The following is a 26749-nucleotide window of genomic DNA, read 5'->3' on the forward strand; positions in this document are numbered from 1 at the left end:
TGTTTTGCCCAACTTCTTATCAATCTCTCTTTGCAAGGGCTCATCACCTGTGGTTATGCAAGCTGTGTACACAGATAGAAAGGTCAGTAGTCATTGTGCAGACTGTAAAAACAGCGATTTCATATGGATGCAGCGACAAAAGAAAATCTATAAAATGTCCCTTATGATGACAAAGGGGCGAAAGGACCAGGGTGGTGACCAAGTTTCGTGAGTGTTTTCATGTGCAAACAGTTAATGCTATTCACATCGTTTCCATCGATACTTTTCCAAAGGCCATCAGTGACATGAGATCAACTTTGGAAATTTCTAGAACAGCCTTCATTAATATAGGCTGGATATTACAGCTCGAGCCTTATCCAAAATATAAAGCCTGTAAAAGGCAGTCGTTGATTTGCATTTTATTCTCATGTGCCAAGCCTGCATGCATAACAGAACATATGCAGCACGGTGACGTTGATCCCATCATCTCTCAACAAGATCCCACCTACACGAATACTTTCTGCATTGCATTCACTGTTCCCACCTGCAGTCAAGATGCCATTCCAACAACCGCCCACTTGAAGCCACCTACACCAGGTCAGTTCATCTGTAGGCCTGGAAAAAAAACTGTGTGGTCCACCTCCAAATCAAAACATTACAGTTTATGCAATAACAGAACTACAATAAATAAATAAATAACAACACCACTACTGTTACCAATAGCTCAGGGGGTTTGGTTAAGCAAACAGCCAAAAGTGTCTTTCAAGGTGTGTTTTCAAGGGGAGGGGGTACTGCTGTGTCATCATTGCTGTACATTTTCACGTCTTTCTAAGGACACTTCCAAGCATTATAATTAAATTGTCAGCCCTGGATCCGCCTCTCTTTTTGGACCATGAGCAATGAATCAAACTTATCATCAATACGTGCAATAAAAAACCACTTCTGTCATCAGGACACCGTTTTCCTCATTGCCTTTTGAACATTGTGTTCCAACCTTAAACAGTGAAATGCAAACAGGGGTGTGTGGCAGTAATGCAATAAATGGGTCTAAAGTCTGCACTGCCCATCAGTGGAGCGTGGAGATTACTACGGCTGATCCCTAGACGCCCTCCAGCAGGTGAGGCACCAAACACTGGGATTTCCACATCATTTTGTTGGATTTGTCAGTGTGTACCAAATAATAGCAAAAAGCTGCAGGCCACATGCAGAGCAGGAAGTTCACAGTAGTAGGACTGCAGCGGTGCCAGGGGCTCACAGCTAAGATGCAGCCAAACATCTGGTGCATACACCTAGATTGAAAAAAAAAAACCCCAAAAAAACCTGCTCTCTACTCTCGTCTCCACACGTGTGTGTGTGAGAGATCTTGCACAGGGAGACCAAGTTAAACATAGGGATGATTGCCGTCAGCCCACATGTGCAGTGTGTACATATGGACAGTCCAACAGCCTAAAATGAACTCTACCTCTACAGTCCAATGATGCGAGTAAGAAGAGCAGTACCTACAATTAGCCAACCATCACATGCAATCTATTTTGACTTTTCCCGGGAAACCTCTGAAGTGAACATTTGCACAGAAGTGATTCACCACCACCAGTGTGCTCTTCTAAGAGGCATGCGCACAAGGTTTGCATTGTTTGATATAAAATCCAAAGTTTCCACCAAATGTTCAGTTTCCACATAAAACAGCAACATCATGAAACTCCCTGGAAGTAAAAACTGGCTGTAGAAAACCATTTTCAGTATATATCATGTGGATCAAAGATCCAACAAGGTCAAAAGTTAAAGGCAATACAGCTGGTCATTCTTGATGCAGAAAGTAATGCTGAGCCATCAGTATTGTTTGTTATTGTGCCTTCCAAATTAACTTTGAAATTGGTTGATTTGCCACCATGACCTTTGGCCCACATAATAAAAGGCTCTATATAGAACAGCTGTCCCATATGCAAGTCCAACTGTCTCCATGTCTGGGCGCCTTGTTACTGATGGAGGGGCAAAAAGGGTGGAGGGGGAGGAAAGGAGCAATCAGCTCCCTCTCTGGTATTAACAGAAACCTAATAGGATTCTGTGCTGAGAACATAATTTAATATCTAAAAAGTTACAGTTGAACAGTGGTGTTAAATTTAAATTCAATATGATGACTCTCTAAATAACAAGACTGATTTTACAAGGTAGGTAAGGTAAATTGAATTTCTACAATTATGTGATTCTGTATAAAATCTACTGAAAGGGACTGATAAAAGTGAGTGAGGGTAGGCAAAAAACAAATTATTACGATTATCAAAAGAGAATTTCACTCAAAAATGTGTCACAACATCCAATTCCTATGTTACATAATCCAACTGCAGTGAGAAATAATTTCTGGTATAATGTCAGACTAAAACTGGTTTGCCAATATGGTGATATTTGAACTAATGATGATATAATACCAAAGGAAAAAAAATAAGAGACTTGTACAATAAGAGATGTGGTTTTATCACTCTACCCTACAAGTGAGGCTGAGACAGCTGAAAGCACCACCATATGGCCTTTCAAGGCGACACTCTGCTCCACTGGCCAGCCGCAATGTCCCTGTGGCCAGTGCATTAAGTACCTCGGCGTTGGGATGGGGGGTGGTCAATACACCATTACACAGTGGAGAAATATGATCCCACCCTGAAGACATGGAACTACCATGTCCACACAGACGCAAAGCTACTCCAGGCCATCTGCGAGGCTGCTATGTAAGGAGAGGTCAGCATCCCCTTTAACGCCACAGTGTGCTGAGGGGAGGGCAGCACCTGAAAATTAATATGAAAGGACCTCATCTGGACAGAGTCACCCCTCCCTAATTTGCAAAGAGGAAGTTCAGGGATGAATAGGATAGATTATTAGACTGGGCAGGGACAGACACAGTCACAGAAGCATGTCGGATGAATTAACAGTCTCTGTGTGGAGGGAATGTCTACGGTTTTTCAGCCTGGGTCTGAGCGGGATCACCGTTTTCTCAGTAAGGGTCCACTGATCACCCTGGACCTTAATAAGGGGCCATTACTCTGCTAACAACAATCTGCAGGGACACACACACAGCAGATATCAGTGCAAACACATAGATGAAGGTGTAGATGTGCATTGAACTATATATTTTCAATGGTCCAACACCGTTATGACACCTTGCCAACAGGATTGGAACCTTTAGAATTCATTATATGGCTTCCTGTTATGACTATATGACGGGTCATTTAATCAATAACCATGAGCCACAAAATGATTTATCTCTGCAAGGTAAACCAAGGGTGCTTAACAACTTCTCGTAAGACCAACAGTCTTAAGCACACCCCCCCCTCAATATTTCAACTGTCATGTAAACATATTGATAAGATCTGATCTCAATAATGCCCAGAGCACATTCCGATTATATTTCTTGAACAGTGGCATGTACTGTATACACCATAATTCTTCTGGTGTGTTCATTGTGCACATGCACCAAAAGGTCAGATTTGCAGCACATGCATTTGGCCTGGAAACGGCTTATTCACAAGTTGAATCAGAGTGTGTTTATATCGCAAACAGAAGCTGACAGCCACACTTGGAGTCAAAATGAAACAATGTTCATGCTCACCAAAATGAAAGGGCTGAATATTTAAGAGTTCTTGGCCAGGCGAGAAAACCAAGATTATATTTTCACATTGCTTTTTGTGCTCAATAACCATTTGCCCACCAACAATGAAGTAACCGGTCGTCAGACACAGCTTAGCAGAGGGTTTATTATCCAATACATGATCTGTCTAGATAATTCAGGATACCAGTCCTCCTTTAATTCTGAAATGTATGCTGCATGTCTGATGATAAACATCGGAAAAAAGTGGGTGAAAAAATAAGGTCTTTCTCAGAAGCCTTTGAAATCTGCAGTGTGCATGACATCAGTAAATCCTCGAATGTTGCAACCTCCCCTACCTAACAAACATTTTAAATAAAACCAGATTTTAATAGAACCTCAGAAGACCAAATTGTTGACTTTAGACTGTTGAGGTGTCTAATGAAGATCAAAAACAGAAGGAGGAACAGCCCCCATGACCTCCCTGGAGGTTACGCATTAATTAAATCCTCACACTGACCTACTACATGGGACACTATGCCGCTCTACCAACAAAAAAAAAACAAAAAAAAAAAAAACCCAAAACACCAGAACTGAAGAGTTCTATCAAGTTGTGACATGGAATTTTTTTTTTTTTAATAATCTTGAGCCTTGTTTACACTTGGAATTAAAATGCGTCTTGTGTGATCTGATAACAAGTGGACAGCTTCAAGTCTGTACAGTTCATAGCTGGGATTACACTACTCACAAAAAGTTAGGGATATTCGGCTTTCAGGTGAAATTTCAGGATGAACCTAAAATGCACTATAACCTAACCAACAGAGGGACTGGAAAAGTCACAGAAAGGCATAGAAGTGGACGTCCTTTGGCCACATCCCACACTGATGACCGCTTCATTTTGAACAGTGCCCTGCGGAACCGGATGATGAATGCCACTCAACTCCAGGCACATGTAAGGGAGGTGAGAGGCACCCAAGTGTCACGTCAGACCCTTCAGAACAGTTTACATCAGCGTGGTCTGCGTGCTAGACGACCTGCAAGGGTACCTGACCACACCACCAGGCACAGGCATCATCGTCTTGCACGGGCCAGGGAGCATTTACACTGGACGAGGGAGCAGTGGCCTCACTGCTGTTCTCTGATGAAAGTCGATTCACGTTGAGCAGAAATGATGACCGCCAACGATGTTGGAGACGTCAAGGAGAGCGCTATGCATCAGCCACTGTTGTCACCAGACGAGCCTTTGGTGGTGGTGGTGTTACAGTGTGGGCAGGTGTGTCTAGTCAATACAGAACTGCCCTTCACTTTGTGAATGGTACAGTGACAAGCCCATACTACCTGAACGACATCATTAATCCAGTCATTGTGCCCCTGCATGAACAACACAGGCCTAATTTAATCTTTATGGACGACAATGCTCCAGCTCATCGAGGTCTCATCATCAGGGAATGGCTGCTGGAGACTGGGGTACCTCAAATGGAGTGGCCTGCACTTTCTCCAGACCTGAATCCCATAGAAAACCTATGGGATCAGCTGAGTCACGGTGTAGAGGCTCGTAACTCTGTACCCCAGAACCTCAATGACCTGAGGACTACCCTTCAAGAAGAGTGGGGGGCCGTGCCTCAGCAGACAATAAGTCGACTTGTGAACAGCATGAGACTTCCTTGTCAAGCTGTAATTGATGCTCAAGGCACATGACAAGTTATTGAGACAGACATTTTTTGTTGTGGTGTACCCACCACTGTTGTTGGCTTTTGTTTCAATAAATTGTTTGAGATGAGGAAATCACCATTGCATGCTTCTACTTAAATGCCCTACTTTCATGATATATCACTGTAGCGTGAACTTTTACATTTTCCATAAATTTCACCTAAAAGCCAAATATCCCTAACTTTTTGTGGGTAGTGCAGAATGAGTCTCCACAAATGCATCTCAGGTAACCACCAGAAATTTGGAGTGTAGACCCCCCCCCCTTCCAGACAGCGGTTTCCCCTTGTTCATTTTAGATGAATTTATATCTCTCACACACACACACACACACACACACACACACACCCCCCCCCCCCCCCCCCCCCTGTGTGGCCAGTGCCGCGTCGCGCACTCTTCTCCGTTATGGGAATTCATTTAGTAAAAACTGGTTGTTTTGTGTAAAACTTACTTGTAAATAATAAATCCAGCACTTCTGTAATAGGGAGTCAATTTCCGGACCAGACTTCAATATGACGTTGTTGGGGCGCAAATTGCGTACTTCCGCCTAGGCAAAGGTTGTCAGTTGAGTAGGCGGTCCTTCAATGTGGCCCAGGACACATTCATGTTTATACTGCTAAAAGGAATGTTGCCATATGAGCTGCCCACTTGTGATCGGATCAACAAAGACTCATGATAATGCCAGGTGTAAACAGGGTATTTGAGTGAAGATCTGATGGTGGAATTAACGGTAATTGATCTCTCAACATCAACTTCCAGTCAGCTGGCATTTAAGTGAATTTATTTAATGTGTGCGCAAAATGATGCAGACTGCAAATTTCACATCCGATTGAATTATCAATCCAAGTTATATTCTTCATGATGCCAAAACAAATTCTCTCTATTTTCTGCTGTCCCCATTTTGCTGCTGGAACAATGTAAATTTCCCCGGTGTGGGACTATGAAAGGTTTATCTTAACAAAGCTGATAGTGTAGTTGTGTCTCCATTTAATTCATAAATATCCAAAAATGTAATGCGAGAGGACTTTCGCATCTCTCATTAACACATGAGAAATGTGGACTTGAGTTGTGGAAGCATGGCAAGCATGAAGAAAGACTGACTTTTGAGATGAGGGGAGACATAATACTTGAAGGATAGTGCACAGGTCAAAACACGAGGAAGATTTATTTCTATATCCATTTTTAAATCACAAGAGTTGTTGGGGTAAGGTAAAATACATTTTCCTATCGGTTATACGGCTGAAACAAAGCATGCAGTTCCATCAACTGCACATCTGCGTACTTATGACTGTGCTTTGAATACCAGTATAGTCAAATGTATTTAAATGACTCAATGAAAGAGTACTTTCAGGAGGCTGCACTTCCAGGTGTCTCATGATATGGCCCTACACTCACCTGGCAACTTTAATACATTGCAAACTTTAAATACAATTTCAAAGCATTGGCTATTATTTTATTGGTAATGAAATGAGAAAAAACCACCTACAACTTAGTAGTAACGCAGCTACTATAGGGAGAGAAAATGGGTACAATGAATGAAGGTAGAATTTGATTTACCTGATACTCAAGGAAATATGGTTGTATGTAAAGGTAAAGTCAAGGTTGAAGGCATTGTTCTGCATTTTACTGGAGGGTTTAGTGTTCCAAGGGCCCCACCAAAGCAAAGACATAAATCCCAGTCCAGATGGTCTGACAGGAGGATCAAGATCAATTTATGGAGCATTGTTTTTTTGTTTTTTTTAATCCGGCACTGACTGGCACTTCAGGGCCAGGCCCTGTCCAATTAAATAGGACTTAATCTTCTTTGCTTGAAGAACACTGACAAGGCATTGTTCAGCCTTTGCCACTCCTTGTGACAGTTTACAGGATCTATGTCTCAGATACAACAAATACCTTTTCGCTGAATCAATAAACTTATCGGTCACTAGAACTTATATATTGAAGGCTTCAGAAGCAAAGTATGAACAGGAGAGCATCCTCCTTCACCATTGCAGTCACAGGACTGCTGATTGAGTAATTATTATTCCTGATCTGGGACACCAAAGTGGAATATGATGATAAGGAGAAAGCGTAAGCTTACAAGACGCATAAAATAAAGTGGGAAGGAAAAAACATGCGCATACGACTGTGTAAAGTTGCCAGTCAGACATTTGGATACAAAGTAAACGCAGGCCTGTGTCTGTAGGGAGTGTGTCCACACTGAGACATGGCTCACTGTTTGTCCCCGAGAGGCTCTGTGCTGCAGCCAAGGGAGGCCGCAGGCTAATTGCTGTGGTGTGGTCTTTGTTTTGGACTGGCAGTCTGACAACAACACTGGCTAAGTGTTGGACGGACAGATGGAAACCCACCGGTGTGGCATGGACTTCTGAATGGCTCCCAGGGCTGCCAGAATGTTGCCCCACACAACAGACTAGTGTCACTTTGCCGCCTCTCTCCCGGTATATAATGAATCACTGTGATCAACTACACTCATTGAGAACTTTATTAGGAACACTTGTACGCCTACTTAGTGTGTGGTGCTGTCTGGTAGTGTGTGTGTGGCAGCAGTGCAATGCATAAATTCATGCAGATACGGGTCAGCAGCTTCAGTTAATGTTCATATCAACCATCAGAATCTCTGTTTGACCATGGCATGATTGTTGGTGCCAGATGGGCTGGTTTGAGTATTTCTGTAACTGCTGATCTCCTGGGATTTTCACACAGTCTCGAGAGTTTACTCGGAATGGTGTGGAAAAACATCCAGTGAGCGGCAGTTCTGAGGACAGAAATGCCTTGTTGATGAGATGTCAACGTAGGGCTGCTTGATTATGGCAAAAATCCTAATCACGATTATAGACAATAATTACATAAAGGCTACAGTAGCTCAGATAATCACTCTGTATAATTGTGTTGAGCATAAAAACCATCTCAGAATGCGCAAGACATTGAACCTTGAGGCGGATGGGCAACAACGGCAGAAGACCACATCAGGTTCCACTTCTGCCAGCCAAGAACAGAAAGCTGAGGCTTCAGTGGGCACAGGCTCACCAAAACTGGACAGTTGAATCACGATTTCTGATGGGGCACACAGATGGTAGGGTCAGAATTTGGCACCAACAGCATGAATCCATCGACCCTGCCTGCATTGTGTAAACAGTCCAGGCTGGTGGCGGTGGTGTAATGGTGTGGGGAATTTTTTCTTGGCACACTTTGGGCAGGTTTTAAGTATTGTTGCTGACCATGTCGTCCCTTCATGGCCACAATTTACCCATTTTCTAATGGCTACTTCTAGCATGATAATGCATCATGTGACAAAGCAAAAGCCATCTCAAACTGGTTTCATGAACGTGACAATGACTTCAATGTTCTTTAATGGCTCAGTCGCCAGATCTGAATCCTGCAGAACACCTTTGGAATGTGATAGAATGGGAGATTCGCAGCATGAATGTGAAGCTGAAAAATCTGCAGGGATTGCATGATGCCATCATGTCAACATGGACCAGAACCGTACAGGAATGTTTCCAACATCTTATGGAATCCTTGCCAAGAAGAATTGAGGCTGTTTTGAGAGCAAAGAGAGGCCCTAACCAGTTAGTATTAGTATAGTGTTCCTAATAAAGTGCTCAGTGAGTGTAATGCCCCTCTCCCACAATGGAATCCGTAACATTGCTGGATAAAAAATATCCGGCAAAGGGAGTAGGTAGTCACTCACACATTGGACTTTATGGAGAAGTTCCGTATGGAGTCTGTTCCCACATTAGATAACTGTTACGGATACAGTACACAATTGGTTAGGGTAAGTACGCTATGTCCAGTGTAGATGCAATCGTTTGGACAATCTGTCGGCAACGGACGTACAATCTGAACCAGTTTAGTTGACTGGCTCTCAGAGACCAGCGCTTTGCTTCCTGTCTCCTCCACCCTCCGCTGACTGAGCTGGGACAGAGCCTGGAGCCCCTGTTCCCGGACATTATAACCCCAAACCCAATGTTATCAAATCAGTGATCATTTTCAACCTGTCCTGCACTCTCTGCCACTCGAGAATGAACGTTATTTACCCATTCAACCTCTGCCTGTCCGCTCCTTCGGTCTCCGCGCTCCAGTTCAGCCGGCAGAACTCTTAAAGACATTCTTAGCGTCTGAGTGACATTTTTAAAAAGGAAAAAGAATTTCACAACAAAAAGACCTGTTTCTGGACGTGTTTCAGTTTCGTGACCAAGCGCGTCGGATTGGATTTGCCATTTTTACGAATGTTATTTTCCCCAAAAACAAATACTGTATATTAAAAATATTTGTACGAAATAGGGACGCCACGGTGAGGAATTCTTCCCACCGGTTAATGACAACACCAGTGTTGGGGGGGGAGGGGGGGGGGGGGCACGGGAGTGTCCCGATTATGCACGGGCGCTAATTACGCATGGAGATTGCACATGGAGGGAGACAGATCCCGATCAACACCTGATATAAGGTCTTCTATAGCCTTTTTCCTCTCTGATAAGTGAAATGTGACAGACTGTGCGACTCTGCTGTGCGCACACAAAGCCACTGGCACTTTTTGTAGAGTCAGACTGATAACACGCTTAGTATTTTTCAAATTAGTTTTGTTTTTTTTATGACTAACGCTGGCCTTGATACGCGAAAATTAACTAAAGAGGTTTTATTTCTATAAAGAAAAAAAGCAAATGGATGGTGGGGGAGGTGGGTAAGTACTCTAATCGGTGTACGCCCGAACACCGTGTAATACCGATATCCGCAGCAACCCTAGTATGAAATAAATATTCGTAAAAAACATCTATTAATTAACATCTTAACATCTTTATTTGGGTTCTGTTCCACCCCTACTTTAATGCTTCCATTCACACATACTTCCATTCACAGCCGTACCAACATTTTCCTGGAAATTATATTAGGTTGAGAGTGGGTACATTTATGGAACGACTTTAACAGAACATCAACACTGGCTCCTTTTGCCACATGACGCCAATATGGAACATTGCCAATGGATTTACGGCTTTTAGTTCAAGTAGGAAAGGGGCTGAAGTCTCTTACCTACTGAGGACCTAAAGCCAAACTATAATCTCGCAAAGGGCCTTTATCGGATAGATGTATGAGATCAGAAGACTTAAAGTTAGAATGTGGTATGCAGTTTAAGTATCATCTGCTGTATGCAGATGCCGTATCTTTAGACTTTCACAAGTGGTTATTCTATTTGGCTTCATTTGTTCTTTAGTGTGTCTGTTACACACTAAAGAATCAGATTGTAAATGCTACAGTAAATATTTTCTCATGAGAACATAGATTCATAACACATGAGAAGTTGATATCTGCTAATCATTACAATTTTAGCAAATAAGATTTCATCAAGATGGTTGGACACAACTTGCACACCTTGATTTTAGTTTTACTTCCTCAATAACCAGGTCACCAAATGGCTGCTTGCAGCTTTGAATTGCAACAGGAGCGGCCCAGAGCCAATTCTGTGTCTAATCAAAGAACTCTTGGAAGCAGAAAAGGAGAGGATAAGAAATAGTGTATTTAAATAGATACAATGAGTGATACAATGAGAGGTACAAAAGGCTGGAAAATTTGACTCACATGTGTGGACTGAGCTCGTAGAAGTTCCTGTTGCGATACTCCTCCACCTTGTCTGGCGTGTAGATGGGCAGGGACCTGTAGGGATTCATGGAGATCACCACACTGCCGATGTATGTCTGAAAGGAGACCAGGTGGAGGATGGAGATTGTGAAAACATCTGCCAACAGGGTTCAACCAATTAGGCAGTCTGAAAATGCATCCACATCGATAGAAAAAACAGTCTTGTCTGACCACCAAGACATTATAATTGCAGATTTCTACATATTTAAAAAAGGTATTCCTAATGTTAATATTTGTATTGCTTATGAAGTTAAAATAAACTCCACAAAAGAAGGACCAATTTTCTCTTTTATAATCATTTCCGATGCCATAATGCTCCATGCAGACATTAAAACTGGGCTTTCGGCTCAAAGAAAAAATAAACATTTTATCCAATGTTTAATTGTGTGCAGTTAATGTACAACGACCTTGAGTCATTGCACTAATGAAAAAGCAAACGGTGGTTGTACTGCCACCAGAATAATAAAAGCACCAGAGATGAAGACAGTGGTCACCAACTAAGGCCAGGCCTAAATGACCAAAAAAAAAAAAAAAAAAAAAAAACCTCCGGGCAAAGGCGGCAACCAGTTTATAATTAGCTGTGTGCTATATTGCCTTAGAAAGCAGGCTGTTCAAATTGAAGTACACTCTAAAAACAACTAAGCTGTTGTTTGAGAAGCAAGTGAGCTGATGCTTACATTAAAAGAGATGCACTTAATAACAAACAACTTCAATAAATAAGTGATGGGCAGTCAAGCCAACCACCCCCTCCCACCATAACTGATTGGAACATGAGGAGAGAGGAATTCTGCTTCCCTCAGCTCATACCAGCTAAGAATTCCTGATACATTGTTCAGGCATGCACACCCTGAAGTGGAGGGCAGTAAAGAGGAGGTAGAGCGGGTCGTCTAGTAACCTAAAGGTTGCTGGTTCGCTCCCCACCTCCTCCTGCTAGCATGCTTGTAGTATCCTTGAGCCACTCAAGTTAAGACACTTAACCCCTAATTCCTCACACAACAGACAAGTATTAAGTGAAACATTTCACAAGTTCTGGCTCATGCTGTGATTATGCAACAGACACTTCTCAAAGCAAAGGTGACCAATATTATCCACCATCCCCACACTCAAAAACAGAGCCGTGATAGCGTTTTCAGCGGCTGTTGCATAAGCCACTTGGAAAGGAGAACCTGGTCTTTTCTGTGATAATGCCACCGCCCCCCTTGTTCAAAAGCGGCTGGCAGAATAAAGTCTGTAAAGGTGCGTAGGATGTAGAGACTGTATGCGAATGTAAACAGAAGTGGATTAATGAAGCACATGTGGGACTATGTAATCTATACATGCTCAACACGCTGAAACACAAAGCTTTTAAATTTTTGCTTGACCTCTTCCTAAATCTCTCCAACAAGAAAAAGACATACCGTAAAGATTATTATCTGTATTTACGATAGACACTGTTAGTGCAAACATAACTGTCGCAAGAAAATGGGACAGAACAGAGGGGTTCCAGTTAGCCTCAAAAGTGGCAACATTGACTAATTGGCCCCACAATCTAAAAACAAAAGGCCAACTGGAAATGCTCATAAATTTTAGAGACTGCCAGGATCTGAAAAATCGGTGTGGACTTGTGGATTGTCTTCATGTTAGCCCCCAACCAAGCAAAAAAAGTGAAGTCAAAGAATAAAGGGAAAAATTACAGAGGGGGTATAATCTCTACACAGGAGTTTGTAATTACTGGCAGAAAAGGAAAAACGTATGACTACAGCAACTTGGACTTTCAATGGGAAGACGAAAACCTACAATCAGTGGCCTACGGAGAAATATTGCACTTTAAGGTGATGCCAGGTCTAAAGAGCAGCGAAACAATGAACACCAAAAATCTCAGTTTCCTTCCAGCCATCTGTTAGACGATACTCTAAAACGAAACAAAGCCATTTGTCTTCTGTTGAGCTCTGGCTGTCATATGATATCTGAGGTTGTCATATGGAATGAGGGCGAATCAGTTTCATGGCCTGAGATTAAACCACAGATCAGGAGGGTAAAATACAGGTTTCAGTGGTCACTACTACAAAAAAAATAAAATAAATAAAAAAAATTATCAAAAGGTGCGGCTCATGCCACCCAAATGTTCCAATTATTGACTGTAAAAAAAGAAATTCCAAAAAACATGTTCTTTAACTTTTCCTGTAGTCGGCATTAAAAGCAGACAACTGCATTTCTGCTAGTGACAGAATAAGTGAAAGACGTCAAATAACAAGACGTGTAAATGAAAGCCTATGTGGACCAAATTGATGTTCACAATGCAACTAGACATGTTTAATTTACTATGGTGATGGTCTTAGTGTCATACTGTAAATACCAGAGTTCGGAGGTTACACTTTCAGAAAAAGGAAAACTGAGGGCATCTGAAATATCAAAAAGACCACACATTCCTACTCCTCAGCAGGAAGTGGCTATGGCTCAACAAAATGCTGGCTGCACTGCTGAGCCAATGAAAGCTCTGCATGATGACATCATTTCACAGGCCATGAGCCTTTTTCAGCCAACGGGATTGACAGCAAAGCTGTAATCATCTAGGCCGATGTCTGGGACAGCGCAACATGTAGAGCGAAGGAGAAGGCAATGGAGCTCCGTAGAACAAAGCCCAGGAGCAAAACTATGAATCAGGAGCAATGCCCTCAGTTCATTGCTCCCCGAGCACCTAGATGCAATAGATGCGCTACCATTCAAGCCAGTGAACCAGCCACAGCGGATCTATGCTTTGTTGAGGGCATCATCTGCATTCCTTAGTGATGCAATTTATCCGGTGGTTAGACAGTTAATGTGGTTGTGCTATTTGTGCCACTTTTTATTTTTCTCTTCTTTTTCAGCCAGGGGAGGTAGGGAGGGAGAGTGATTCTGGAAATAATCAAGTTATGAAAAGGGTATGCATATATCCTCAGGGGGTAGAAAATGCATCTGCCACTTTGGATATTTCAGAAGCTATTTTTCCTCCAACAGTCACTGGCTCAGTTAGGAGGGTGAGCAAAACCTCAATTTTAGTGTGACGTAGTGTACGGAAACTTACATAGATCTCATTGTGGTCAAAGCGATTCCTCAGGTTGTCGATGAAGGAGTCCTCAGTCAGGGGCTCCAGGAGTACCATGTCCCCCACTCCAATCATGTTGTCTAGAAGTGACGTCTTCACCTCCATGTTGGCTGCTGCTGTCCCCCTTAAAACAAGAGAACACCACAGTGAGAGGAAATATGATTACATATAAGACGAGTGCACATTCTTTCGGAGGAAATTTCCAACTTTTCAAATTAACCAGCAGTTATTAATGCTGATGGAAAACTATCCAAAAAACCTCTCTGATCAGCTCATACCAAATAATGCTAAATATAGCCTGAACAAATAAACTCTTGGGAGGACATATTTGTTCAGCGATGGTTTGCGGGAGGAGTGGGGAGCATATGATTGGCTGTTCTACTTTGTACAACTCCAGCACACGGTGGATCTGAAACATTCCACCAGGGAATTGCAAAACAAAAAAAACAACTTAGCCCCTGAACTACAAATATCCAGTTGGTTGAAGTGTACTTCTGAATTAGAAACACCAAAAAACAAGCCCTCTCTAAAGGAGAAAAAAAAAAGGGCAAACAAACTACCTCATACAGTACATGTCCTTTTCCAAATGCTTGTGCAGAACGGTGACAGTTAGGAAGGGTAAAAGATCGGGGCCAGAGTCCATGGGGACAAAGACACTGCTGGGGGTGGCACTTTTTCAGTTCAGTGTTGCTGCCTGTCTCCTGCGGGACAGTAATCCTGGAGCTATAGCGCTGTAGATAAAAGAGGGGCCTAGGGCACATTCAGGGCTTGATGCAGGGCTTTGCTGTACCACAAAACCTATGTCTGCTGTTGTAACAGAGGGGCGACATGCCCATTCACCATTGTTCACTGCTCTCTCAATCTGTAGAGAACTCACTTTTAGATCAGCAGAAATGGCCACTAGATTGATTGACAACGCAATAGGGTAAACTATTTTCAATGACACTTCAGATCTTGAATTTAGCAAAGCCAATGCAGGTTTTACTGGAAAATTGCGCAAAGCCAAAATGAGCACACCGTAAGACTCCTAAATACAGCTCACACAGATAGGAACATTTCAGAATCTACTACATGCAGATGTATAATGTCAGAGTACATAGACTTTGGCAAAAACAAGTCAATCACCAATATGGAATCTATAGAGGAGGAGCAGGAACTTAACCAAGGTAAAACGTTCAATAGATGATGGACAATTTACATTGTGGCTGAAGTAATTTCCATTACGGCTCGACTATTTGACCGTTTTTAAGGGCCAATACTGATACTTGTTTGAATGAGGCTGCGGATGCTGATATTCAATATCATTGAATTCATAATTCTTTAGGTCTCCCCCCCCCCCCCCCAATTTTTTTTTTTTTTTAATAATTCCAGGATACATGACTGGCTTTAAATGAAGAATTCACTTTTATTTCATTTTCGTAAATAGAAAATGCCAAGAAAATAAAATTGCATTTGCTAAATAAAAGCACCTGACAGCTGTAATCAGACCAATCTGTGTCTGAACAGATTAATCCTGGTTTATACTCCCTGCAGCCGTAATGTTGTTGAGTGTGCGTGCCATAAATGATGTAATTGCGCCACTCACGACAACGCCGCAAGGCAATTTTGCGCGAGGGCATGCACCTCCTTCCTGGTAATTCCAATTTTTTGGAACTCCACTTTGTGAGCTTCAGGTTATTCAATACGGCCAAAGAAGGTCGTGCGAAGAGGTCTGCGGACACAATCTGTACGATCCATCCATGCCCGACTACAAAAATAACCAGATGTCGTTGAATTCCTGGAAGGAGCTTGTGCTGTCTCCGTCCAAAAATGTTGCCAATTTAACACCTCGGGACTTTTTTTTTTTTTTTGCAATGTTTACACCGACAATTTGCACAAACTCACGGCTATATATTAAAAACAACCTGTAATGACAATAAATACATACATTTAACACTTTATTTACATTTTACTTATCTTTTCTAGTTATTCAGACCATTACCTCGGGACCTCTTTGTAATGTTTACAGCAGTTCTTTCAGTTTCCCCTGCTGGTTTGTGCACAGCACCCCTGTCTTTCAGGAGAATTTCCCCACAGTATCTACACGGCACCGTGCAACTATATATGCTTATACTCTCTGGTAGTGCACATGCCATGAGACGAACGGCTCGCTTGCAGCGACTATAACAGAGCCTTTACTGTCCTTTTCACACATTTCTTTCTACCTGAGAACGAAAAAGGAGCTGCGCCTCAGAGCGGAGATCCCTCCTGAAAGAATTTTTTTTTTACAGCCGGTGGCAAATGCCGGTCCGCAGCCCAGTGGAACCTCTGTATCGGGATAAATAGTGACAAATGTTTAAAAAAAAAAAAAAAAAAAAAAAAAAAGTCGCTTGTCAGATTTTTGTACGAGCAACCATTATTTTTTTAATAAATGGTAGTTTTTTGAAGCGACTTCACAAAAAAAAGAAGCCCAAAGTCACGTGATGCAGAGTTAAGACTACGTGGTTCTGGCCTGATTTCACTCGCCAACAGGAATTGGGCATTGCCAAGCAAAGCACCAGATGTGCTTTGCTTGGTGTGTGAATTGCCCACAACGCGATCCGACTGCTTGGCGATGGCTCGCAGACGGCGGCAAGATATCAAGCAGGTTTAATCTCTGATGGTGTCGGCTCGAGTTGGGAGTGACGAGTTGGGGGGGGGCAGGTCAAGAAGGAAAGACCGGACTGCACGGAGCAGCAGCCAGAAACACACAACATCCCTATTGTACTTTTCCATATAGTTTTCCATATATATTTTATTTAAATTCTGCTTTTGTTTTTTATAGTGCTCAAGAATATAATAAAAAAAATAATCCTGTATCGCATAATTTCCCATGTCACATCTTTCGTGTGTTTGTGACAAAACGTAGTTGGAGACCTGATAGACTCGTCTTGGATTCCTCCAGGTGAAAGATCTTATGTGACCCCACGTCGGCAATCAAGATTCAAGATGCTAATTTGTCACATACATACTGTATACATACTTTCATACATATATGCAGATGCACAATAGTTACTAAACCGAACATAATAGCTAACCTAATTCCTACCTGGCTAACTAACTGAAACCAACTAATTCCTAAAACGTAATGCAGTTAATGAATAGAATATTATAAATAAAAATAAAATCAGTCATGTAGTGTGAAAGCACAACGACTTCAAGATTACCGATCACAAGACGAGATGTGCAGTGTGAACAGTGCAGCAATCTGACGACTTTAAAGGCTGTGTAGTCTGCCCATGGCATAAGCGGACTCTCTCCCTCTGTCCATCTGGCCCCCACTCGCCCTCTGCACAGTGGCAGAGAGGGAGAGAGGGGAGAGATGCTGGCACGGCTTTACGGAAGAAACAGATTATGTATTTTAAAGCAAAATCTAACTATTCAATATAAACGTATTTTCTCTTCCTACAGCATATCTTGTTTGAAAATATATCGATATACGGTACGTAAGACTGTATACCGCCCAGCCCTACCAAGGGACTCTTCATTATTTTTCATATCGGAGGTTTATGAAATTGACAGGAAAATAAAACGCCAATATGGGTGCACCCTCATTCCCATTGCATGCACTGATGTCAAATGAACGTGGGATGCCAACGTACCACCACCTATCTACTGATTTCTGTAGCGGGCCTAATCCTCATTACGGCAAACAGCTGCAACCTGGCAGCCAAGCAGAGATAAATAGCCTACGGGCGTCCATTAAATGGATGAAGAGAGAGACTCATAGTCAATCATCTTTTTGCGCAAAGCCTTATTTTAAAAATAACCTGTTGGCCAAGCCATGCATTAGGGCATAGGTGCAAGCTAAGAATGTTGGGTGACCAGAGAGAGGCTGAATACATTGAGATTTCTCTATTAAGCACTTTAGATACTGTAGTCTCCAAACATTTTACTTCAGAAAACACCTACTTGGGTACAAGAAAATAACTCCCCATCTCGTAAAAACTCATTTGAGTTAATTTTTCCTGCAGCAGCATAGCAACAACAGGAGTTGTGTCAAGTAAAAAGAGGACCCCAGTACTTTTTGACCCCTCAGAATCCTGTTCTCCTGAAGGGCACTCTGTTATGTCCTCCCGTACTCTTTAGGGGGCAGGGTTCAACCTCCAAAGACTGTTAATCACACATTCAGCATGGGCATAAATGCTTCGAAAAAGGATGTCAATTGTAAAATAGATACTTACCCTAAATCAAGAACTTACATAGGCTTTATATAATTATCCTGAAAAAGATAATTCTTCAATTGTAATCAATTTACAGCTTCTCTCATTAAACAGAACAATTATGGCACCAAACTCAAAAATAAATAAAAAAAACATTTGCTTGACAATTATGAACTCAATCTATTGACCTACTAAATTATACATTATGCCATCTACTGAAAGCGAGGTGGACCCTCTCACCAATTGCAATCAGAAGCAATAGCGGTACTTAGTTTAGGTCAGGAAGGTGGCCAAATGCATACTGTCTCACACCTGGCGAAGGCTTAAGCCCAGGTTATACCTTCACCGGCTGTCTGCGAGCGCTTATAGATGGCACATTCTACATTGCAGTATTATCAGAAACTACAGGTGGCAGTAGAGAGAAAGTACCATGTGAAGCAGGAAGTGGTGAACGGAGAACAGCGCGAGACAGCAAACATGGTTGCACGCATAGCAATGGCGCATGTTTATGTCAAAGAGGAATTGCTGTTCATGGTGATAAAGCGACAAAAGCACTGAAAAGGAGTTGGTTTGCACGTTCCATGCAGAGACAGGAGAAAGGGGTTTGAAGTTATGTCCTGCTCAGTATTCTCTAAAAAGCAACTGCACATGAATACCAATAAAAACATAACCTTTTATTTGTAAACTGAACTTCACAATGACCCTGTTTACAATGAAATCACCGAACCTAAGTAAATGGTTGCGTATACCATTTTGTCTCTGCGTCAAAAAGTAATTGGTAGACTTTGAATTTCACATGACTTGTGCTGCGGATCAATTTTGGCCAACATATCAGAAATAGAACAGCAAAATGCATTTCTAGGGAACGCTTCCTGGGGAGCGGTCAGTTGTCCGGAACGGGTTCGGGTCAGCAGTTGGTGCCACTTACAAGCGGCTTCATACCATCAGTAAGGCTCTCAAGGTATAGAAATTTCCACAGCGGTATAGGCCGTCTCAACCGTGCGGTATGGCCACCTTTTTGTTGCCGTTCTAGAACACACACACACACACACACACACACACACACACACACACACACACACACACACACACACACACACACACACACACACACACACACACACACACACACACACACACACACGTTAACGATGGTAAATTCTAATTCGCATCTTTCCATTTAAAAGTAGCTCTCTACCAGGTGAGGTCTGAGCCATGGTCCTTAGAACTGTCTGTCTACAAAGACAATAACTGGTTATTGTATTGCAACGCCTATATGTTGACAAATATGACAGTTGACTCGAAAAAGACTAAAGCTAAAGACATTTCCTGTTTATTTTTATTTGTTTTGTAAATACACACTATCATTTCAGTTAGTTTTCATTAATGTCTAGTTTTAGCTAAAATGTTTGTTGTTTTTTTTTTCCCCCCCACCACACCTAGTTTTAGTTAAGTGTACAGGGATGCAAACACATGTATGGCACGGTAAGAAGGTCTGAAATATACTTATGGCGGTAGCCAACGGTTACCACTTGCGATACGCATTACAATTTCCCGATGCACGGAGATCTGTGTTTGTGTTTAAAAATATATTTATGATTCCCCTGATTTTACAACTGAACTATGAGCAGGATGCACAATTTACTTTCTAACTGAAATCTCATGTTTCCACATCACAGATGACGAAGAAAGGCATTAAAACGTGAACAGGTGCCTGTGCGCACCGGTGAGCATGTGAGTAAACGCACCAATGGAGGTGTAGCATTCTGGTTCCAACTGTAACTGCAATATTTTAATATCACTAATGCAAGACATTCATTTATTTTGGGGTACACAGTCTGCTGTCCCTATTCCTTTTAAGTCAAAAAGTGGTCGCCAAAGGGGTCAACCAGAGGCCACAAAATGGTTGCCAGTTGACTCACTGATTGCCAAGGGCAATTGGGCAACAGTTACTGTGGAGCCCTGACATTTCATCACACAAGAATGCAATTTGGCTCTTTGGATTCACAAGACTCTCAGCTTTGAAGCCATACCCAATGACTGTTTAGGTACCACAGTGTGCAGAAATAGGGAAAAGAAAAAGGCGAAAAAACATATGCTGCATGCAGAATAAGGTCTGTTTAGGAAGCAAACATACCCTATGTAGCTGACATGTGTCAGGCATGGATGTAAAGGTGAGACTCTTGCGGTTCTCATTAGCCAAATTCCATTCAGATATCTTGATGTGAGAGGTCAAGGGACCCGTTTGAAAATAGTCATACCCATTTACTGACTTTGGAGCTGTGTTCGGCCCGCTTCTCAGCAAGCTAGCATGACATGGTTTACAGCTACGGATTCGCCTGGATAATACCAGAAGCTTGAACTCAGCTTAAAAGCTGAGCTTGCAAGAGCTCATCAAACACTGACGGCCATGGACCCGGTACCGGGTCTGTGCCCGACTGTCGTATTGAATACAGCGAGAGGGGAAGAAAAACATCCAAAACAAAAAAAAAAAAAAAAAAAACTGACCACAATGATTAAACTCATACAGTATAAATGAGACCCCTGACTGGTTTAGAATAAAAAGGCCACGGGGTACACATATGTCTGCTATTGTTGGCTCGCCAGAATATACGATTCCTTGCCTTAATCATTCAACTGTTAAGTATCAGTAACTTAGGTCGTCAATATTTCAATCCCTACCACTGCTAGTACATTAGCAAAGAAAATACTCAAATCATGGAGGAAAATTATATTGGAAATAAGGTCATGCCATCAGCGTGTGTTGTGTCCTCTGAGCAGTCAAATGTCCTTTAAAAGGTTTTAGTTTTATCACAGTCCACAGAGTAATGGTCACATAATCATATTGATATAAGAAACTTGAAAATCTATAATTCCATCAGATAAAAGTGCTTTACAGAGGCTGTGTGAGAGATGTTTTGCATGGAAAGACCCTTTGTGAGTTGGACCTGGGATTACCAAGTATGTCACCTGCAATATTATTAAAATATGTGCTTGACTCTTACGCTTGGCACTGACCCAGATTCCCCAGAGAGACCTAGAGCAAAATTATATTATATTTAATTTACAGATCCTGAACCGAGGCAATGTGTGCTTTGCCAACCTTGCCTAAAAGTGTTTAACTAAAAGAAAAAACAAGGTCAACAGGCACACAGGCAAAAACATGGGATGTGTGTAAACACAAAATAACTCAAAAGAAACCACTTCGTATTTTGTTCAACTCTTCTCATCTTAATTTACAGGAGGTACAAGTGACTACCAGTTTTCAATTACTCATGATGAATTTCCCCTAGGGATGACTCAACGTTATCTTATCTTTCAACCAAGATTAATAAACTCCTACAATTATTAAAATTGACAATAGATCTACACGGAAAAATTGCTGAGCAATTGTCAGATATGAAAAGCATCATCATAGCGTGGGAGCGGCTGTTTGACAACACTACGGTGTCTTCTCAGAGCAAACAGAATGACATTAGACTCCATTATGTAGTTTAATAGACTAAATCCCCCAGAGACTGAGCTGGCCTCATTGGGGCCAGCTGAGCCACAACATCACAGCCTGTAGGCAATAAGAGATTAAAGCCCTTTCTGATGAAGCAAGCAGTAGCGCGAAAGGGCTTTGTGGCCCAAGAGCATAGCAGGGGTGCAGAGGTGGCTGCAGCTGCCTACAGGACCAATGACCTGGGTGCAGTGTGTGACGACAGCACACGGGCACCTGACTGTAAACAGCCTGCTAGAAAACAAGAAATAATTCAACTTGTGGGATTTACTGACAAATGTGGGAGCTGACCTTTTTCTGTTACTTATCATAGACAGCTGGGAATAGTTAGTGGATTAATTTGTGACCGAAACAAAATAAGCAATCACTATAACTTCTCTGTGGTAATATTTGAAACATGGAAAACACTAAAAAGTAGGTGAAGGTCCCATGTTTGCCCATCTCCTTCTAAACAACTGGACAACTTAAATTCAGTCCACAGGACAGAATATTAAATTGAATGTACCAACAAGGTAGAACCTATAGGCCCAAACTTGTGCAATTCCTACATTTAGCCTGAAAGAGATACTGAATGACACTAAAAGATTCACATTTGGGTCCTAGTGAAGATGGAATGACACTTAAGTACAGCAAATGTACACACCAACACACAATTCAACGCCTTTGCAGGAATGTTTCCTAGCAACTGTATGTGGCCAAACCAAGATGTTCCACAGCTGGTTCAGCATCTGCGGTCCCGGTGCCATTTGCGCTAAAGGCCCTGTAATGTTGTGGCTCTGTTTCACACGAGTGAATGGAGAAAGCAGCTGTGCTGGACGTCGCCGGGATGAACTGTAATATACAGCAATAATGCACAGGCCCTCTCATGAGACAAAAGCTCCAGAGTTCAAGGACCACTTAAATTGGTAAAGAAAATGTGAACAAAAGGGTAAACTGGAAAGCATGTTTTCAGTAAAGAGGGCGTCGGCAAAGATTTTAAAAATTGAAGAAGTAGAAACACTTTATTGACCCCTGTGGGGGAAGATAGGAGCAGCAGCTAGCCACAGCAGGGCACCTGGGACTGGCTTCAACTTCAGATCTAGAGCCAATTGCTTGGTCAAGGGCATCGGCGGGAGTGTCTCACCCTAACACGTATCTTTAGGGTGGGAGGAAAACAGAGCACTGGGGAAAACCATGTGGAGAACATGCAAACTCTGCACAGAAAGGCCCCAGTCGGGTTAGAACCCAGAACCATCTTGCTGTGAGGCAGCAGATCCTAACTACTGAGTCACCAATTGATTAAGTTTTACAGGGTTTCACCATGGGACCGCAAACATTGAAATCATGAGCATTATTACTATGGCTATAAAGACCAAGGCGTAGAATTACCTTTTGTAGGCCTTTTGAAGAGGCTTTGATCCTAAAGCCACAGCGTCTGAGTGTGGTGACATTTTTCAGATGGCCCATTCTTTTTAGCTACACAGGTGCTCCCTTCCATACTCAATAAGACACACACCTCACTCCATTAAGCTGCAAGGGAAGGCGAGTACAAACAATATTCATCACCATGGCATTGGCTACAGGAGGCAGTTTTGTTTTAGGAGGTCTAGGAGGGTATTTGGGAACATCAAAAAGTAGCCTGCCCAAAAATCCCTGAAAAACAGGAAGGGAATGCTTGAATGAATAATAATCATTTGGGGATTTCCAATTTGCAAATAGAATCAGGAACTACAAAAACTTAAATTCAAAATGGAGCCAAGCAGCACAAAGGACAGAAATCAAATTAACAGAAATTATGAATTACCAGTACACAACAAAATACCTGATCTGTTTACAGTTTGAGTGGCATTGTATTGTGAAATTGAGACAAACTGAGATTTCATTTTGCAGTCTAAAGTAACTATAATAAGAAAAAAACAACTCATGTTTAGGTTAAATACAATCAGCAAGTCTCTCTCTCTCTCTCTCTCTCTCTCCCCCCCTCCACCCTTGGTCACTTGAAGTGGTGGGAATATTTTTTGATGCGAGGGTGCTGCTCTTTCTAGTGAATGTTCTTTCATATCCACAGTTTACTGGCCACACCGTGGCTGCGTTTCACTTCTTGTGTGTGCCCGACAGTGCTTTCGTGATGGGAATGGCAGACCCCGCCACCAACAATGAAAACTGCATAAAGAGGAGCACACGCAATAACACAAGCATAATGAATGGCCATTTCTTATAAAGTCATGGCTAAATAAATATGGGATACAAATCAAATATTTCATTTTCAAACTAAATAATCTTGCGGATTACCACTTTAATATCTAGCATCTTATTGTCGCGGCCCCCTCAACTATGCACTATAATTAAACTGTGTACTAGTTTAGGTCATTGAGGGGGAACCTTGGAGAGTAAAAGAGCATGTGGACTCTTTAAACATGAAATGTTTGTATGCGAAGTATAACGGTAGAAACAGCGCTGTTGATGTTTTTTCCCCCCCACGCAACAGGGAGAGCGTGGAGTGAATACGGGCTCAGAAAGACATTCAAACAGACCCACCCCCCATCACTTAGTCAAGTAACAACCCGGTGAGTGAGTTCATCTCAAACTGTATGGGCTACTCAAGATGAAACGTATCGAAGCAAATAGTACCGGATCGTTTTCTTTGTTTTTTTCTTTTTTTAAGAAAGTGACCAACTTTTTCAGTGTCCGCATGGACAATAGAGGTTCCCCCACTTCATTATTTTTTATTTTATTAAGTCTCAGAAAGGACCTGTCCTGTTGGGTGCAGCCATACAGCGCACAGATGTTGGCAATTAGCCACCATGTTGATTAACAACGGAAGGGGTAAAAACAGCCACACCAAGAACTAAGACACTAATATCGACTTTATCAAAGGAACAAAATACATATTTCATCACCAACCCCCTCCTCGCATCAAGTAGAGGTGAGCGCGTTGTGAAGTGCGTGACTCTCTCAGTTACCGCAACAAACTTGAACAATACATCACAGCCGGAAAACAATTGCCGACTACTTCGCAGACGGCGAAACGTTGTTGCCGAGAGTAGGGGGGTGGGGGGGGGGGGGGGGGTTCCGTCCTTACCTCTTTCTTTTTCAGGCGTCCTTTAAACTCCTAATAATCCAACTCTGAGGATCGTGTGAGGAAAAAGCCCGAGGTGATTCTTCAGGAACCCCTCTCCGCTATCTTGATCGGGTGGCGGGATGAGTTCGGATGCGTGTCTCCTCCACTGCCCCGGAGACTTTTTGAATGGAGCTCCTGGGGAAAGCGGTGTCGGAGCGAGTGACGCGAGGCTCGCGAACGATTCGTTCGTAGCGAACACGTCTTTTAAATGACTCGGGAGTCGCAACTCGCAAGCTGAACTTGAATGGGAAAAAAAAAAAAAAATGCATTTGGCGTAATTCATTTTCAATGTCTGATTTACACTAAATGACTGAAGTGATTTAAACTGAAATCGTTTTGACAAAATGAGGGCCAACAGATTGTGGAGATCCACACTTGGCATTCTTCCACGTAAATCAATTATTTTGACGCAATTCAATGGTTTTGTTATATTTATCGATGCATTTATGTATTTATTGGAACTCCATCGCCAGTGGAGCTCAGGCTGCTCTTGCGACTCCCGTCCATTTTCCACTGGACGCTCTCGCTCTCGCTCACCGCGCGGTATGCCGAGTGATAGTCGTTCGGGGAGTTCGAACGACTCTTTTTACCGAGTGACTCGTCAGGAACTGAATCTTACAAAAGTAGTCGAAGCTTTCCTCACTAGGCACCGGGATGGGAGTGGCTGACGCAGCGGCGTCTGGGATCCCCCCCCCCCCCCCCCCATCTAATCACCTCATGCCCCGGAGAGGGTGGAGGGGGTGACGGACTTCACTCTGTATACAAAAATACAGTACATTACACCGATACATCATTTTCTTTAATGTAATCCAATTAATCCAGTTATTCATTGAATGTACCCACCTGGCTGTTTTTGTATTGCTGTATTTCTATTTGTTATTTCTATATAGAATGGGTTTATTTTATTTTCTCTGTGTAATGTATTTATGCAAACGTATCCACCTGGCTGCCTCTTCAGTAGAGCTGTTGCTGTTTTTTTGTCGATTTATTTAGTTAGTGAGTTCGTTTATTTGATAGGTTTACGGTTTTTTTTTCTCTCCATTGGCGCCTCTGTCACTCGTCGTGGTAGCACAACAACCCCCTCCTGTGTCATGACTGGTATATAGCAATGTTAAGACGGCTCGGGTTTGGCAGATTGCGTTCGTTCAGGCTCTCCAACTCTCTAACCCGCTTTATGGTTAATGCTGGCTGCAGGTCAGCTTTTAATGCACGACACTCGCTACCTAGAGAGAGGAGGAATATTGAAAACAGCCATCAAACGTTGTTTTTTTTAACAAACAGTTTGATAATACGTTTTATGTCTGAAATATCACCAATTTAATTAGTTATTGTGTGAAAAATATATAAAAATAATCGTTGTTTCCGCTTATTACTTCTTTAAAATGACATTACAATGTTGATGTTGTGTTTAGATTGTCTCACAATATGTCCTATGATCTCTGCATATATTTTAAGTAAAACAAAGTCTTGCAGTTGAACAGTTAAGAGGTATAAAAATGTTTTGTAGTAGTCTGCCATAAATAATTTTTGATGTAAGTAAATGTGAGCTCCCACTGTAATTGTTGAAATTGGCCAGTGGGATGTGTTTGTACTGTATTGCATAACTTCTGCGTCTTACTATATCTCTTCTTTCCTTGTATTTAAAATGGGTCTTAATTGATAAGCAAACCGAGAGCAGCTCTCGGTGTCTGGTACAATGTCAACTGATAGAAAACACATTTCAACTGGTCGCAGTCGTTGCAAAAAACATTTCTATAACTGACCGCGGATCAGTTTGTGTATAGGCGAACCTTGTTTTTTTTCCCCCAGACTGTGGGGGAATATAAATCAGGTCATACTTTAAAAGTAAAGAAATTGTTACATTTTAAATTTAAATAATATTCAAAATATTATTTTTTGTAGTTCGATGTTTTTGGTTGGACACAATCAGTCTTGTTTCCCGTGAATATGTCTTGAATATAACCTCTAAATTGCATTTATCCCCCCCGCGCGGGTGGGACGATCCAAA

General features: G+C 42.1%; 1 protein-coding gene across 1 annotated transcript in view; it reads right to left on the minus strand.

The window, feature by feature from the left end:
• myo1b (myosin IB) overlaps positions 1 to 14068 on the minus strand; it is a 57388-nt gene extending 43320 nt beyond the window's left edge. Inside the window, exons 1-2 of the mRNA XM_080018775.1 lie at positions 13938 to 14068; positions 10835 to 10950 (exon numbers count right to left, since the gene is read on the minus strand). Coding sequence (XP_079874901.1) covers positions 10835 to 10950; positions 13938 to 14063 — 242 coding nt within the window. The 5' untranslated portion in view covers positions 14064 to 14068. The remainder of the gene's footprint in view (positions 1 to 10834; positions 10951 to 13937) is intronic.
• Between the last annotated feature and the right edge of the window lie 12681 nt (positions 14069 to 26749).

Source organism: Zeus faber (genome assembly GCF_960531495.2).
Source record: "Zeus faber genome assembly, chromosome: 18".
Classification (NCBI taxonomy): Eukaryota; Metazoa; Chordata; class Actinopteri; order Zeiformes; family Zeidae; genus Zeus; species Zeus faber.